This window comes from Lissotriton helveticus, chromosome 11 (assembly GCF_964261635.1).
Source record: "Lissotriton helveticus chromosome 11, aLisHel1.1, whole genome shotgun sequence".
NCBI classification, from domain to species: domain Eukaryota; kingdom Metazoa; phylum Chordata; class Amphibia; order Caudata; family Salamandridae; genus Lissotriton; species Lissotriton helveticus.
Genome location: NC_136072.1, coordinates 851,577,341 through 851,591,815, shown reverse-complemented (window position 1 = coordinate 851,591,815; position 14,475 = coordinate 851,577,341). Strand labels below are relative to the sequence as shown.

The 14,475-nt window shown below is 46.0% G+C and overlaps 1 protein-coding gene across 1 annotated transcript in view; it reads left to right on the top strand.

The window, feature by feature from the left end:
* CCDC60 (coiled-coil domain containing 60) overlaps positions 1–3,988 on the top strand; it is a 532,753-nt gene extending 528,765 nt beyond the window's left edge. Inside the window, exon 14 of the mRNA XM_078665905.1 lies at positions 1,849–3,988. Coding sequence (XP_078522031.1) covers positions 1,849–1,959 — 111 coding nt within the window. The 3' untranslated portion in view covers positions 1,960–3,988. The remainder of the gene's footprint in view (positions 1–1,848) is intronic.
* Positions 3,989–14,475: the final 10,487 nt, after the last annotated feature.

Here is a 14,475-nt window from a genome sequence, read left to right as displayed (position 1 = left end):
TGGCTCACCTAACTTTCCAGAAGCCTGCCATCCAGCCACATCTCAGTTGGCCACCACCACCTCATTGTGTGCCTCCGCCAGCTGATGTCTCCCTGTCACCTGCACGAGATTACCTCCCCCTGGAACCTGTAACATACCAATCTCCTCCTGTTGCTCACTCCTCCTCCTCTATGTCCTTTGTGATTCCCGCCCCCGCCATTGCATTTGCTCCCCTCTGCCTTCCATCTCTGGCAATTCCTCTTCCTTCAGATCATCTGCCCCATAGTCCAGAACCAGCTGGTCCCCCCAATTTCCCCTTGCAAGCCACTCAAACCTGCTAATCCCCCATTCTTCATCACACTATACCACCAGTCACAAAGAGGATACCAGTCTCCACCTCTCCTTGAGGGCTCTCCCGATACTCTGTCTGCTGACATTGAGGAGGCCGCACAAAACCTACCCCAGTCCACTCCTTCGCTGTCCCACGCCGAGGTCAGGCCAGTCGCACTAGATCCTACCGTCCCTTCACCTTGGAATTGAGGATCCACACTAGACCCTCCCAAATGTGCTTTGTCCGTGACTGTCCATGCTTGAAAACCAAGTGTGATGTCCCTCATCACTGTCTCTGGCTCTGAATGCACCTCTTCTGCAACCCAAATCCATCTGCCCCCCTTTTGCTCCCCTGTGGGGTTTGAAACCCCCACTCCCCTCCCAGGCTGTCCCTTGTCAGCTCCCTGCTCCCCAAGAACCCTGCTCCCTTTCCCCCCGGCCTGTCCCACTGTACCTTCACCCCCATTGCTCCACCATTAAACCCTGACAGGGTTTTTGATCTGCCTGCAAAGCTGTCCTTTTCATGCTGCCCACTGTTTTCCCCCAAATCTTCACTTCCTCTCTCCTTATCGCTCCATTCACACATGGGACAAATGTAGGGGCCGGCCCAGACTCTGGGCTGGTCGAAGCACTTCTCTGGGCCTCCTCACATGACTTGTGGACTAAGCTCTGCCACACGCCCTGCTATCTTCCATTGAGGCTGCATGCCCACCCTCCTACCTTGTGAGGGGTTGCACTTCTTCAACAGCCTACCCTCTCACTCATCAGGGAGCCAGCTACCCATATGGCCTGTAGCCAGATGTGCTCTCCACCCTTTGCGGATGTGGGCACGCGCTGCCAGCCCTGGTTGCTCCCCCAGCACCTCAGGCCGCAATGCTGGGCTAGGTAAGCCAGTCTTGCACTGAATCCGACCACATTTGGGCTGCCCTCCTTCCTTGTTATTTTGGAGCCTTGCCTCGGTCAAGCCATCACTTCTGCCACCACGCCTTGTGCTGCTATCCTTGCTGTGCTGTCCCAGCTGCAAACCCCTCCTGTGACTTGAATATCAACAGGTCCCCCCCTCTTCTGCCACACCCAAAGCAACTCCTGGACCTTAAACTCCATCCCAACCTTGTATCCACCCCACACCGACCTGCCCGCACCTCCCTGACACTATCTCCACCAACGCTGCCCCACATTCACCTAACCTAGCTACCCCAACTAGGCTCCATTTAAAAACTGTCCCTGCCTACCTGACCAGCCACTACGCTGTTTTACTATCAAAATGGTGGCTGTTTACTCTTGCCTTGTCTGAAATGGCTCCTAACTCCGCCCGTCCATTTTCTACCAGTTTTCACCCTGCAATACCGTCTGGGCTGCACCACCCACACAAATCTCCTGGGGGACAAACTTCCCCTGTCGTCCTCCCCAAAGCCCCTATTACTCCATAATGGTTTGTGGAGTTGCCCTTTCTTGCCTTACGATGTGCCAAGTATATGGTAAGCCCAAGATAAAACGTAAAAAGTTGAATTTGACACTCGTCTGTCTTTTGTTTTGCAGTTTGTGCGCGAAAGTCTGGTTCAGATGTCACCAGAGGATTACGCCACATGGCTACAGACGCGTGTTTCCGCCAACTGCCAAAGAGCACAGAGCGCCCCGCCCATGAGGTGAACGACAAGGGAACCACCCTCTGCCTTGCAGTGAAGCGGCGCCTTGCGTACATTACTGAGAAGGCACAAAGGATACAATTCATGATGAACTATAAAAGACCCAACAAGATGTTATGTATCAATTGGCCAGCGCGAGGTGTGACACTGCAAGAAAGGAAAGACGAAAGCAGCAGTACACTAGCACATGACAGCACACAACCAATGCACAAAGAGTGAAGTCTTGACCACAGGCTGTAGTAAGCCTTGCAAGTGTATCTGCAGGAGAAATGTTTTCATTTTTGTTTTTCACTGTAGCCTGACATATGTCTATGTTAGGTGTTCAACAGGGTCCGCTTTCGACTTCAGTGTCGCTTCGATTTCATGGGGAGGTGCTAATTCTATAGGTAAATCCGCTGAAGGGATCATCTCCAACTAGGAAAGGAATGCTAGAGGATATTCCTTTGGTGGGTCCTTTTCGTGATTTAGCGTTTCCTCTGGAAACCTGAGCATTTTCCAGTAGAATCAGATCCAAAAGTATATCCTAAGTTTTGAAATCATGTCTGCATGAGGTCAACAGCAAAGGTTACATCGAAAAGAAAATACAAAAACCTGTCACTTATAATTTTTTGAGTATTATTCCAGAAGGAAGTATACACAAAGCAAGCAAGGTTAAGAGAAAAAAATACACAGGCATGCACATTTTACAGGTCAGGACGTCAAGCAGTTACTCTGAAGTGTGGCGGTCCCAGAGCTGCGTCTCATAGAGTTAAGTCAATACATTCTTTCTTACCTAACCATACTGCAGCATAGAGAAAAGTTCTACTTGAACAGTGATGCTGTGCATTGTTTGAACCAACATTTTTCTCACATAAAAGCTGATTCCTGGGGATGGTGGGAGCCAGAGGTGGGGGTTGGTTGATCCAAGCAGGCTAGAGGGAGGACTATCTTCCCCTGTAATGTATCTTTGTGGGGGAGAGAGGGTAAGGGTGCACAGAGCCTCAGACATTGCTATTGACTCCTGGTTGTTCTTCTACCAGTGTTGGTGTGGCAGGGCAGGCCAAGGTAATGTTAAGTTGTAGGGCTCCTACTCGAACCTCCTGGGTGTCCCGGGCCTGGAATTATCAGGCATGGAGTTTGCAGAATGTGTCATTATGGGTCTAGAGACACAGCAAATCATAATGGTGAGTGACGGAATTCCACCTGCAGTTACCGCTCTGAATTCTGCCTCTCTTTATCATGGCCATAAATGAAATCTGTAATGTTGTGTAAAGGAAAAGCAAGTAGAAAATGCATCAACAGTTCGCCCATAGATCTGCCTCCTCTGAACTAAAACATTTGAGCTCATAGAGTTTCAAAGCATTGTTGAACAAGAGAATGATTGATACCGCCTTTTAATGTTGGAGGTGAGGCAGATTCTCACCATGCACTACACCAACAGAGAATAAGAAGGCTCAACTTAGATGACCTCCAAATCCACTTAAGCATAACCACAAAGAATACTAGGGAATAAAGAGTAAGACTACTTATTAAGTGTTATTCGCTCAAGACCTTCCAGTCTCCAAGATAATTGGATAGATTATCTCACCCGCAGAATCATGGCATCCTTCATCATTAGTAACCTAACCACACCATGGTAGGAGCAATATCACCACGGCGGTGGAAGATTCTCACCATCTCTATTGTCATACTGCTCCAGGTAACAGACTGTGTGTCCTGCATATTCATCACAGGAACCAACACATGCGGGGAATGCAGCCCTTGGAGCCTGGGTGGGATAGTGACATATTGTTCTTCTCCTGGTGCAGATCACTACCCTCCACGTTATGCAAATAAAGCAAAGATTGGTGTACAAAGGCCCACACTTCTGCGTGTGTCTGCACGTTCCCATTCAAATACATCTTGATAAATGGCTAGTCAGAACTGAGCCTTTTATCTTTGAACAACACATCCCTCACCAGTTATGGGTAACACATCCTACACAGTCCTCAAAAGATTTCATAAAAATGTGGGTTTGTTTCTGTATTTTTTGGCTGGCAAAATCACCAGGAACTTTGTGCCTCCAAGTTAGGTTCCAGGACCTACATTTTAAATGTATGTACTCATATGTATGTTTTGATCACAACAACAGAATAGTCACATCTCTGGGTTCTAGTATTGAGGGGTGGCATGTCTGTTTTATTTCAGCGTATTTCAAAAGCTTTCAGTAGTGCTTTACTGCTTGATTTCAGAGTGTGCTGTGGCTAGTGGCTCACTCCTCCCCACTATCACATCAGTTAGGCTGACAATCTAACACTGTGAGGAGTAGAGCCATCATGTACTGACAACTTTTGTTGGTATTCGGCCAGGTAAAGTATAGCATTTGCCACATTACGAGTAAAATGCCCTGCCTCCCATTCACCTTTATTGAGTGATTTTCTACACAATTCGTGGGATGGATTTTTTGTATTTCTACAACATCTTACCACGTATGGAATAGAAGGAGCACGTCCCATAATTTTCTGTAGGTGGCCTCCACTGGATGATGGCCTTGAACATATCATTATTAGTCTCAAACATTTCATCTGTAAATGGTTGTTTTTGGAATTGAAAAAGAGACCTGGACATGGGTGGTGAAGCAGTAAGAAAGAAGCAAGGGTTGCAGTTATCTTTCTGTGTTGGATCTCCGTCTGGCTCTTTGCCATCCAATATCTGGCACCCTCGGACTTTCAACCAACAGGGATTAGTTGCACTACAATCATGATATGATAGAAAGATGCCAACCTTTCTGGAAATATGATGTTTGGATGAAAATAAGATCAAACTTAGCAGACATCTTGATTTACATGTGACGGGTTAAGATCCTTTTTAAATTTCGAGCCGCGCGGTTTCAAGGTTTATATCACAGCAGAACGCCTGAATAAAGCAAGGCAACCAGAAATTGCAACTGGAAGATAGTTGTACAATGGATTCCATTTGGGGGAGCTGGGACAATGGGCAGCCATGTTCTGTTTCCTCTAAGTGTCCTCCTGATTCTTCAGCGTCGTAGCAAAGTGATGTCAAGGGACTATGCTGTTTTCCTTCTGTTTCTTTCATGTTTCGCATGTATCACACCTGGTTCATTGTCCTCAACTGTATCAGCTACACCACCATTAATGTTGCATTATTCCCATTTCAGTATTCGATTTGTTTTGTAATATACATACAGGTTGCGTCATGGCCGCACTTTTCACATGTCTTCTCCACTAACAATTTGGTATTTAACATATTTCAGACCCTCCTTCCGTTGTTACTTCTCCTCCCTTCCTACTATCTGAGTAATCATTTCCTCAGCCGCTCTTCAGTTATTCCATCTGCGTTTCCCATCCATGATAACCCAAACACACTTGAACATATTCTGCTTCCTCATACCTGTTTTGTTTGAACGGATAAACCTTTCATACCATGGGAACAGGGAAGTGCTCCATAGAATTTGTTGAAAAAAGAGGTGGGCTATAAATTAGAGCTTTTATTTTGTAGCCAGCAGCATCTAATTCCATCCCTTAAGTGTGGTAGAAGACATCTGTTTTCTGGAAACAGAGCACTATGTCCCAGCCCTGTCTGGGTCATTCAAATCTGTGATATTCTGAAAATCAAACAAAGTTAAGGAATGAAATGAAAATTCCATCCTAGGGCTGTTTTTTTGTTCAATCCTTGTGTGGTTCTGTACAACGAGTTGCACTTTCATCCAAGTTACAGACACACTGGTAAATATGAATATGTCTAAGATTACTGGAGTTATGGACCTAAATGTATTAAGATGGAATAACAAATCACTAAAATAGTGAATGTCTGTGACTCACAAATTGTGACCGTTCGCAAAGCAAGTATTCAATACCAGGTCATAACTAGTGCTGTTGTCACAATTCTTCACCTAGCTGAAATGGCCAATAGTGCATTATCACGTTGTCAAGTGCTGGTGACATCACAAAAATATTCAGTCGCTTGTTCAGCTTTACAGTCTTACAAAAATCAGTAAAGCCAGAACAATCCTAAAGATGGGGAGAACCAGAGAAAGAGAAAACGGAATTTCTCTGAAAAAGGATTTTCTCTGAAATGTAGCCTGATATCTTGGTTGGGAGAATGTGTAGCTGATCTTGACATTTGTTTAGAGGGATAGCATTTACACCGTGGTGCCGGCAAATAAAGTTAAAATACAGGAGTTAATATCATATTCTCCTCATATTACCTCCATATCATTACCAAAAATCCAAAGCGAAACATACCATAGATCTTCACGAGTGAGTTTTAGTATTTGAAGGTCAAGCATATCAATCAATTAGTATTAAGTGTAGGGTGGAATAAGTAGAAATGCAATTAAAACACTCATGGGCCGCATTACATATAAGGCACACTGTCATTGTTTGAGCCAGGCGCAAACTGGTACAGTGCACTTTAGCCTGGGGGCAGTGAATTCAGTAAAATACGAAGTAGCAGTTTCAAAGCCACTCTGTGTCTCTATGTGCATGTAGCAACCCGCCTGAGTGACTGCCCTAGCCTGCACCTTTCCCCCCTCCAGAGGGATGCCCCCAGTGGGCGGACTGACAGTGCAACACCTTTTTGTGGTGCACTTGCAATGCACTTCTTAAGGGCATGTTTAACTCTGCACCAATAGCTGTGAAGATACCTCTGGTGCTACATGTGATACCAGGGCTACCAGTATTACAGAAAAGTCTGCACAAGGGTATGCAGCCCGCTATGCAATACCAAAGTGCCTCGGGGTGCACAAAGCGGGTGTATACGCCTGTTGCTTCCCCTGGATACTATGTGTAATATGTTATCTGAAGTTCAGTGAGAGAACAAAAATCTGTGTTTTCTACATGGAGTGCCTCCAGAAGTGGAAATTAGGTAAGTAATTTCTAAACGAAAGATAGCATATAGATGTTATCAAATCTGGTAGTCAACTGGAGATGTAGTTTTCCTTTTAGCTACTACCGATCTGTTAATCAAAGTAGTCCCTTATATTTAAGTACTGGCTATCAAGACAAAATCTTATAAAGGAAACTAAGCATGAAGTGGGTAAAAGGTACTCTAAAAAACATTTATATTGTTACTATGTTAAATGGTTTGTCAACATAATTGTATTAGCACTTCTATTGATGCACAATAATTGAGGGTTCATCAAAAAACTGGTCAAAATTAACCTGCCACAAAATTATGAGGTTGGCTCTAAATTAAATTTCACGATACAGTGTGTCACTTTCAACTATGTTAATGTAGTTTCTATGTTGGTGTTAATAACTTATCAAATTTCTAGATCTGGATCAGAGAAAAAGCAAGTCAATTCCAATAATGCATTAATAGATTCATTAGAACCTGTTTGTCATACAGATTGAACACAGACATGATATGTTGAAAAGTATATATGTCAAGAGAAGAGGGTTGGCGTGATAATATTTGGACTAACCTCAGAAAATGCCAAAGTTGTGTCACTAAGTTTAAAACCAATTATCACATGTTCTATTGTAAGCCATATAATGAAGTCTTATCTGTCAGATGTACAAAATAAGTGTCAACTAATATTCTGAAAATTTGAACTGGGCCATATATGTAAATGATATTATAGAAACGTACTTGTAATGCAGCAAGTACAATTATTGTTAGTAACGCAGTTCAAGAATATGTCTGTCTTCTTTAATCATAATATCAGCTTAAGTAAATGTTTGGTTCGGTTGTCTGATTTGGAAATAAAAGGATTTGTGTTAGAAATATGATGAAACTGATTCTATGTCAATATTAGAGATTTTTTTTTTTTTAAATAGTTACCGGTTAATAATTGCTATTGATAATAGTTATTAAAAATCTAATTCAATGATGAAGTCAGATTATTAATACACTTTTAGGAAAAGTAACTTTTAGAAAACTACTCTTTACCTGTCAGAGCTTTCGGATGGCTAATTAGCATTAGCTTCTACCAACTCCCAGCCTGTGCTCAGCCCTGAATGGGGTGTGGGCAAGGTGTTACATTGCTCTCAGGCGCTGCACAATGGTTGACCTGAATGGATAGTGATGACTCCTCTAAGTTGTGCTCTTGAAAGGAAAAAAACCAGGATGCCAGGATAACTCATGTATATCTCCTGTCCATTGCTGTAGGGCCCTGCTTTAGTCCTTCCAGACGTCTGTTTCCTAGTTTGATGTGGGCTCAAACCAAATTTTAGTGTTAGTTGTGGGAGGACACTAGTAATTACCACAGTGCACTCCCCTGAACAGCCCCACAGCTCAGAGCCCAAGTTTAGTGTGGCCGCAGACTTTCACCATCTTGAAAATGCCCTCACTCATTGCATTTTGGGCCTGTTGGCAGTAAGGCGAGGAGGAACTACTGAAAAAGTTGTTAGGATTGCCCCCGGGAACCTTTACCCCATTGATAAGGGAGTGTTCAGTGGCCATTCCCATCCACTAGTTAGTTCTATACATGCTCAGAAGTTATCCCCACCCATTAGCTAGAACCAGTCATAAATGAGGCCCCCCATCAGAACATTTTCTGGACCTGCTGATTCCAGGAGTCAATTGGCTGACCTTCTAAGTAGCTCCAGGTCCACAACAAGCTTCAAGCACCCTTTTGTTTAAAATGCCCAGCTGACCAGTGGCAACTGGACTTGGGCTGTTGTTTGCTTTTGGTCTTTGCCTATTAGCCTAAAAGATTCTAAGTACCAGAAGTGAACGTCTGTGGTTGTTTGGGCACCAGAAGAAAGCTTGGAAACTTTAAGGCACCTTTGCTCTTTCGCTGATGGTGTCAAATCATGCCTAGGTCCTGGTCTACTGCAACCGTTGACTAGCATAGGAGCTTTGAGCTTTTTCTTGCTTTTATTACGTAGAACTTTAAAAATTCACATTTTTGATTGCACTTATTTAATCTTTGGCACTTTGGTGTCAATTTGTCCATAACATTTTACTCTATTTTTCCAATTTTATTTGAGATTTTTATTGCTCAGTGTTTTTGCTTTATTACTGATTTGGTACAGCATTCATGCTTCACACATTGCCGTAAGTTAAACCTGTCTGCTCTGCCACCAGGATGTTGAGCTGAGATTAATTTAGTGACTCTGAGGGTTCACTCTGACAAGATCTTTGATTCTTCCTTGAGGTGGACAGTCACACTCCCCAAATAATAATCTAATTTCTTACAATGACCCTGAGGTACTACCCTAGGGTAGATATCTATAGTGTGTGTCCACTTTCTATGAAGATTAATGGGCCTCATTATGGTATGTATTTCTAGACGGAGGGGCTTACATGGCACAAGGAGAAGTTTATATATGCTTGGCACTGTGTGGCTACTCTTGAGCAGCTGGGATAGTCTGAGAGGTAGAGATGGGTCAACTGGTTTTATTGAATGTTTAGATATTTGGACTTTAAGTTTCAGCCCCTTCTCTGCTTTTAGTTTGGTGAAGGATTTAGGAAAGGTGCCCTTGTATAGGTCTTGGATAAATTTAACACCTTTCTGTGACCAGCCCTGCCAGAAGATTAGATTGCCATCTATTCTTAGTTTGGGGTTATACTAGATTGCAGCCATGTTAGATATGTCAAGCATACCAACAGAGTGAGTTTCTAGTTGTGAGAGTGCCTGTCTTGTGTTCTGGATAATATATTTGAAATGTTGTAGGATAGACGTGTGCATAGTCATGATAGCTGGAAGTGGGATACCCATGATTACATTTGCTCCTACTTCCAGCCATAGGGGGGTGGTAGTGTGGGTTGTCAGGCCTGTGTCTCCCAAGATGTTCTACTATCCCAGTAATTCAACAGCTTAACTTCCATTTTATCTTTATTGAGGGTGTAGCCTGAGACTTCAGCCGACATCTTTATTGTGTTTATTTATTGAGGGCTGTTCCGCCCTCCATGGACACTGCCAGAACATTATCCGCATAAGCGGCCACTTTGCAGGTTGCACTTCCAAATTCTATCCCTGGTATTTCTGCATTTTATTTCAAGTGTTGAAGAAATGGCTTTATAGCTAGTAAGAAAATAGATGGTGAAAGAGGACAGCCTTGCCTGGTGCCTTATCGTGGTGATAGGGAAGAGGACATTGCACCCGCTCTAACTTTAGCTCTAGGTTCATGATAGAGTGCCATGATCATTCGTATCAGTGAGTCTCCCAAGTTGAACCTTTTTAGGGTCATACATGAGTATGCCCAGCCAACCTTGTCGAATGCTTTTTCTGTGTTCAAGGTGATAGTGACAGTTGGGAAGTCGATTAGCTTAGCGTTTTCAATTGCATGGCAGAATATCCTAGTATTATCACTGGAGAGCCTATGTTTAAGGAATCCTATTTGCGTTGGGTGAATACGTTTACCCATATATTTTTGCAATAGGAAATTCAGTATCATAGCATATATTTTGCAGTCAAGGTTCATTAGTGAAATCGGCCTACAGTTTTTAGCGAGGAGCAGATCTTCACCTTCTTTTGGAATAACTGTTATGATTGCCTCTGCTGGGCTGCCTGTGATTTGACCTGTGGTTGCAAACTGCTAATATAAGTTCAGAAGATGATGTCTTAATAGGCCGGAGAATGTTTTAAAGAAGGTGGCGTTATAACCATCTGGACATGGGGCTTTGCTCGATTTTAGTTTTTATATGACGGTGTCTACTTCTTGGAGGGTAATAGGACCGTTAATGGAGCTCATCTCTTGGTCAGTTAATGTGCAGGACATCTAACCTGGGCTTCTATTGGAATTCTATAACGCATATTAGCAAGCCCATTATCGCCATTTTAGCAGCAGTTTCCTGCCGCTAAAATGGCAATAATTTTAACGAGGTTCTTGCTAATATGCCCCTTACTTCCTTCAGATTAGGAGATAATCTATGCGGGAGTATGAGCTATGTGGGTAAGAGCAGAATGTCATTAAATTTGCTGCAGAGTTTTTTGAGAGCTTTGTGTGCCTTGTTCGGTCTGTAGTGGCAGTTCAAGTTCCTATCCAGGTCAGGATCCAAGGGAGGTTAAAATCTCCCCCCATTATAAGTGTGGCTGTATCAGGGATCAGACTGATTTGCTCTCCAATGTCGTCCCAGAACTCTGGCGCGTCATTTGTGGGAGCATGAATATTGATTATGTAAAGATCAGAATTAGTTTCGCTATGACTCATCGGAGGGCTTAAGAGGACAATGGAAGCGGTCAAGAGGCGCTGGAATGATGTGAAGCGCAAGCTAAAACTCGCCAACATCCAGAAGGCAGCAATGCAGACTGAAGGAGGGAGTCCAGCTCCACAGGAGGAGCTGGACGAAATGGAAGACATGGTGTCCACAGTCATCAGTGGGGAGACTGTGGCAGGAGTTGAGGGACCGGACACTGCTCAACATGACCGGACACAACAGCACCAGTGTGAGTTACGACCAGGGACTGGGGGGACAGGGGGAAATGGGCACAATGGCACACATGTACAATTGAGTCAAGCACAACTGCAGACAAACCATGCCCCAGCCCCCAACTCCCACCAAGAGACCAATGTACCCAAGTATGCAACATCTCAGCACTGTATAAGCACAGAAGGCAAAGGCACATCGTATGAAAGGGATAAGGGGCAGCAAATAAGGAGCTGCAGGGGCGACTATCCCGAAATGCAACACACACACAAAACATGCAGAGCACATCAACACTGACAACAATCTGGTACAAACCGCAACACGTCCACAACAGAACACAGGACACAACTGGTGCCGAATTGGTGTAGGCACTGGCCAATCACATTTGGCATTGCAGGGAAATGTGAGTTGACAGTGTGCAAGTACAAACACACACGTAATGTTGTCGAAAAGTCCACTGTCCCCTATCAAACAGGCAGCTCCTCCCAAACCGCCACAATATACACAGTCATGCAGACTGTATGAAAACATGTACAATGCGACAACATACATGTGAACACATTGTTAAACTGCATCTCCCCTTCACATTGCAGAGGGACAATCAACACCTGGCGAGCAGCCCGAACCTCTCTTCTCTGATGACGAAGAGGACCACCACAGCTTCGACTCCGACGTCCTCTAACAGCTCGTGGACAGCCTCCGCAGCCTACCTCCAGGAGCAGGGCATCCCAGCTGCTATGAGGAGACCCCACCCCCTGCACAAGCCACACAGCAGGCAGCACCCACCACCACGGCTGCCTCCCACGACCTTCCAACGCCGTGTGTTGGGGTGCCAGGAGAATCTGGCTGAACAGGTGCAGGTGGGCTTCAACCACATGGCAGACAAATTAGCCATACATGGGTGTCTAGGTCCCATCAAGGACCACTCACTGTCCCTAACAGACACCCACAGTCTGCTCCATGCTCTCCAATGGACCATGACAGACCAGTCAGAGTGGCTCTAGCAATGTCACACGGGAGTTGGGAAACATGCAGAGGTTAATAGAGACTATGGAACTGGCGAATGCGGAACGAGCGGCTGCCACGGCTGCACACCCGCACACCAGTGAGTGGTACCTGAGTTCCTCAATGACCTCAAGACCATCCTCATGGCATTGCTGCCACAAGGCCTGGCGCTGATGCATGCTGCTGCTACCACTACATCCACAGCTTCGCCCCCTGAAGTGTCAGTGCGAAGATGCGGACTAATCTGCTATTGTGTGAAGAAGAATGCAATAGCATTCATCTCCGCCATGGCCTGTTTCTGCTTGGTTCTGCTGTCTGCATCATCACCTTCCACTGTCCCCGAATGCACTCTGCCCCACTCACTTTGGACCTCGACATGGACTGCCATATGCTGTTTGATCGCCAATGACACAGCAAACAGATTGCGGACTGAACTATTCCCCTTCCTTTGGACTTGTCATTCCCTGAAGGACTCTGGCTGGCCCTCCACGGGCCAACATCGTCATGTGGGGTTTGCATGGCCCTGTACTGCTCCAGATGCAACACTCCACTGAATGTGCATTAAACATTCCTAATTACACAGATGTGTCATGTCTATGGTCTTTCAAGTGTGGAAGTATGGATGAATGTAGGCTCAGTGGATTCCTCTTACATCCATGTGGCTCAGGTCGCAGAACTAGGGTCACAGGGTGACACGTTGCTGAATGCTGTCCAGGTTGCGCTGACACAGCAACAGGGACACACGCATTAGTTACTTCCTTGTCCAGCCCAGTACGGAACCATGCCCAGAGCCCCGGGGTCATTGTGCATACCCTGACGCTGGACTGGCATACACCAGGCCAGCCAACTTTGCTTACACTCACTGGGGGGGACGGTAATGATCTGCTGGTCACTCCCTCATGGCCTGTGTACACCCACACCCCACCCATCCAGCAAACGCTTCACAGGACATGTGACCCCTGCCAATTAAAAGGGCCAGGCGCACTTGCTTGACGCCATTTCCACTCTCTATCTGGGTTTATCCGTGTGGTGTTCATGTAGGCATGAGGAACTAGGGCCCTGCAACATCACTTTCCCCCGGCCCAGAGGTCATATGATGACGGCCACACCACGATACACATTCATACAGGGTCCATGATTTGTGGGACACATACTTGGTGGTACCGGATACATTGCGGCCGGCACAGGCACACCGCCATGGGACAGTGACTTTCGGTGCACAGAGGTAGGGGCACCTTAAGTGCTGAGCGGGTGTGCAGTCTGCGATGATGCCCCATCCAGGCGGGCTGGACTGCTCAGGATTTGTGTGGGCTGCTGGACCGTAGGGCAGGCCAGAGCCAGCGGGCAGCGCGGGCCTCCCCTCCCACCACGTGGTGTTTCCTCCCAGATCCCAGAGTTAGTGGCACCTGATGGCTGAGTGGGTGTGCAGCCTGCGGTGATGCCAGGTGCACTGGTATGTCCTCTGCCATGGCGAAATCAAGACCCAGAATCAAATGTGAGACCTGGTGGCCTGCGGAGCGGAGCTGCATGATGTGGAGGGTGCCATGCTTGCGGGCCCTGGTGCTGTGGCTTACATCGGCACGTGGTGGCCCTCATTGTGACACGCCGGTGGTGGTTGGTGAGCAGTGAGGCCTGGGTGTGCATGGGCGGGCATGCACGGCTGGGCGGCAGGAGGGGCTGGGGTGAACCTGCCTAGGTGCTATGGGGGGGCATGAACCGCTGGGTGGCGGGAGGGGCTAGGGTGTAGCTGCCTGGGTGTGCAGGGGCAGAGAGGCGATGATGGCGTGTGCAATTATTTGTACTCTGCCATTCATGTATTTGGACTCAGTTTCAGATGACGGATCTGTTTCAGATGTGGGACCTGGTGAACTGCTCTACATACGGCACATGGTTGGAGACACACCTGTGTCAGCAGGTGAGCAGTGAGGCCTGGGTGCGCAGTGTCGGCACTCTCTCTCCCTCTCTTCTTTTTATCTGTGTCTCTCCCCCTCTCTTTCTGTCTTTCCCTCTCTACCCTCTCTTTCCTTCTTTCTCTCTCTCCCCCTCTTTCTGTCTTTCTCTCTCTCTCCCTCTCTATCTCTCTCTCCTTTGATGTGCGCAAGACACACCTTCTCACTTTTGTCTTGCAGGCTGTGACCTACAGATTGTCCCGTGGAGAGCCGCCTTCATGTCTTCATTTCTGTTCTGTGTTTATTTGAATACATTTTCATTTGTTAAT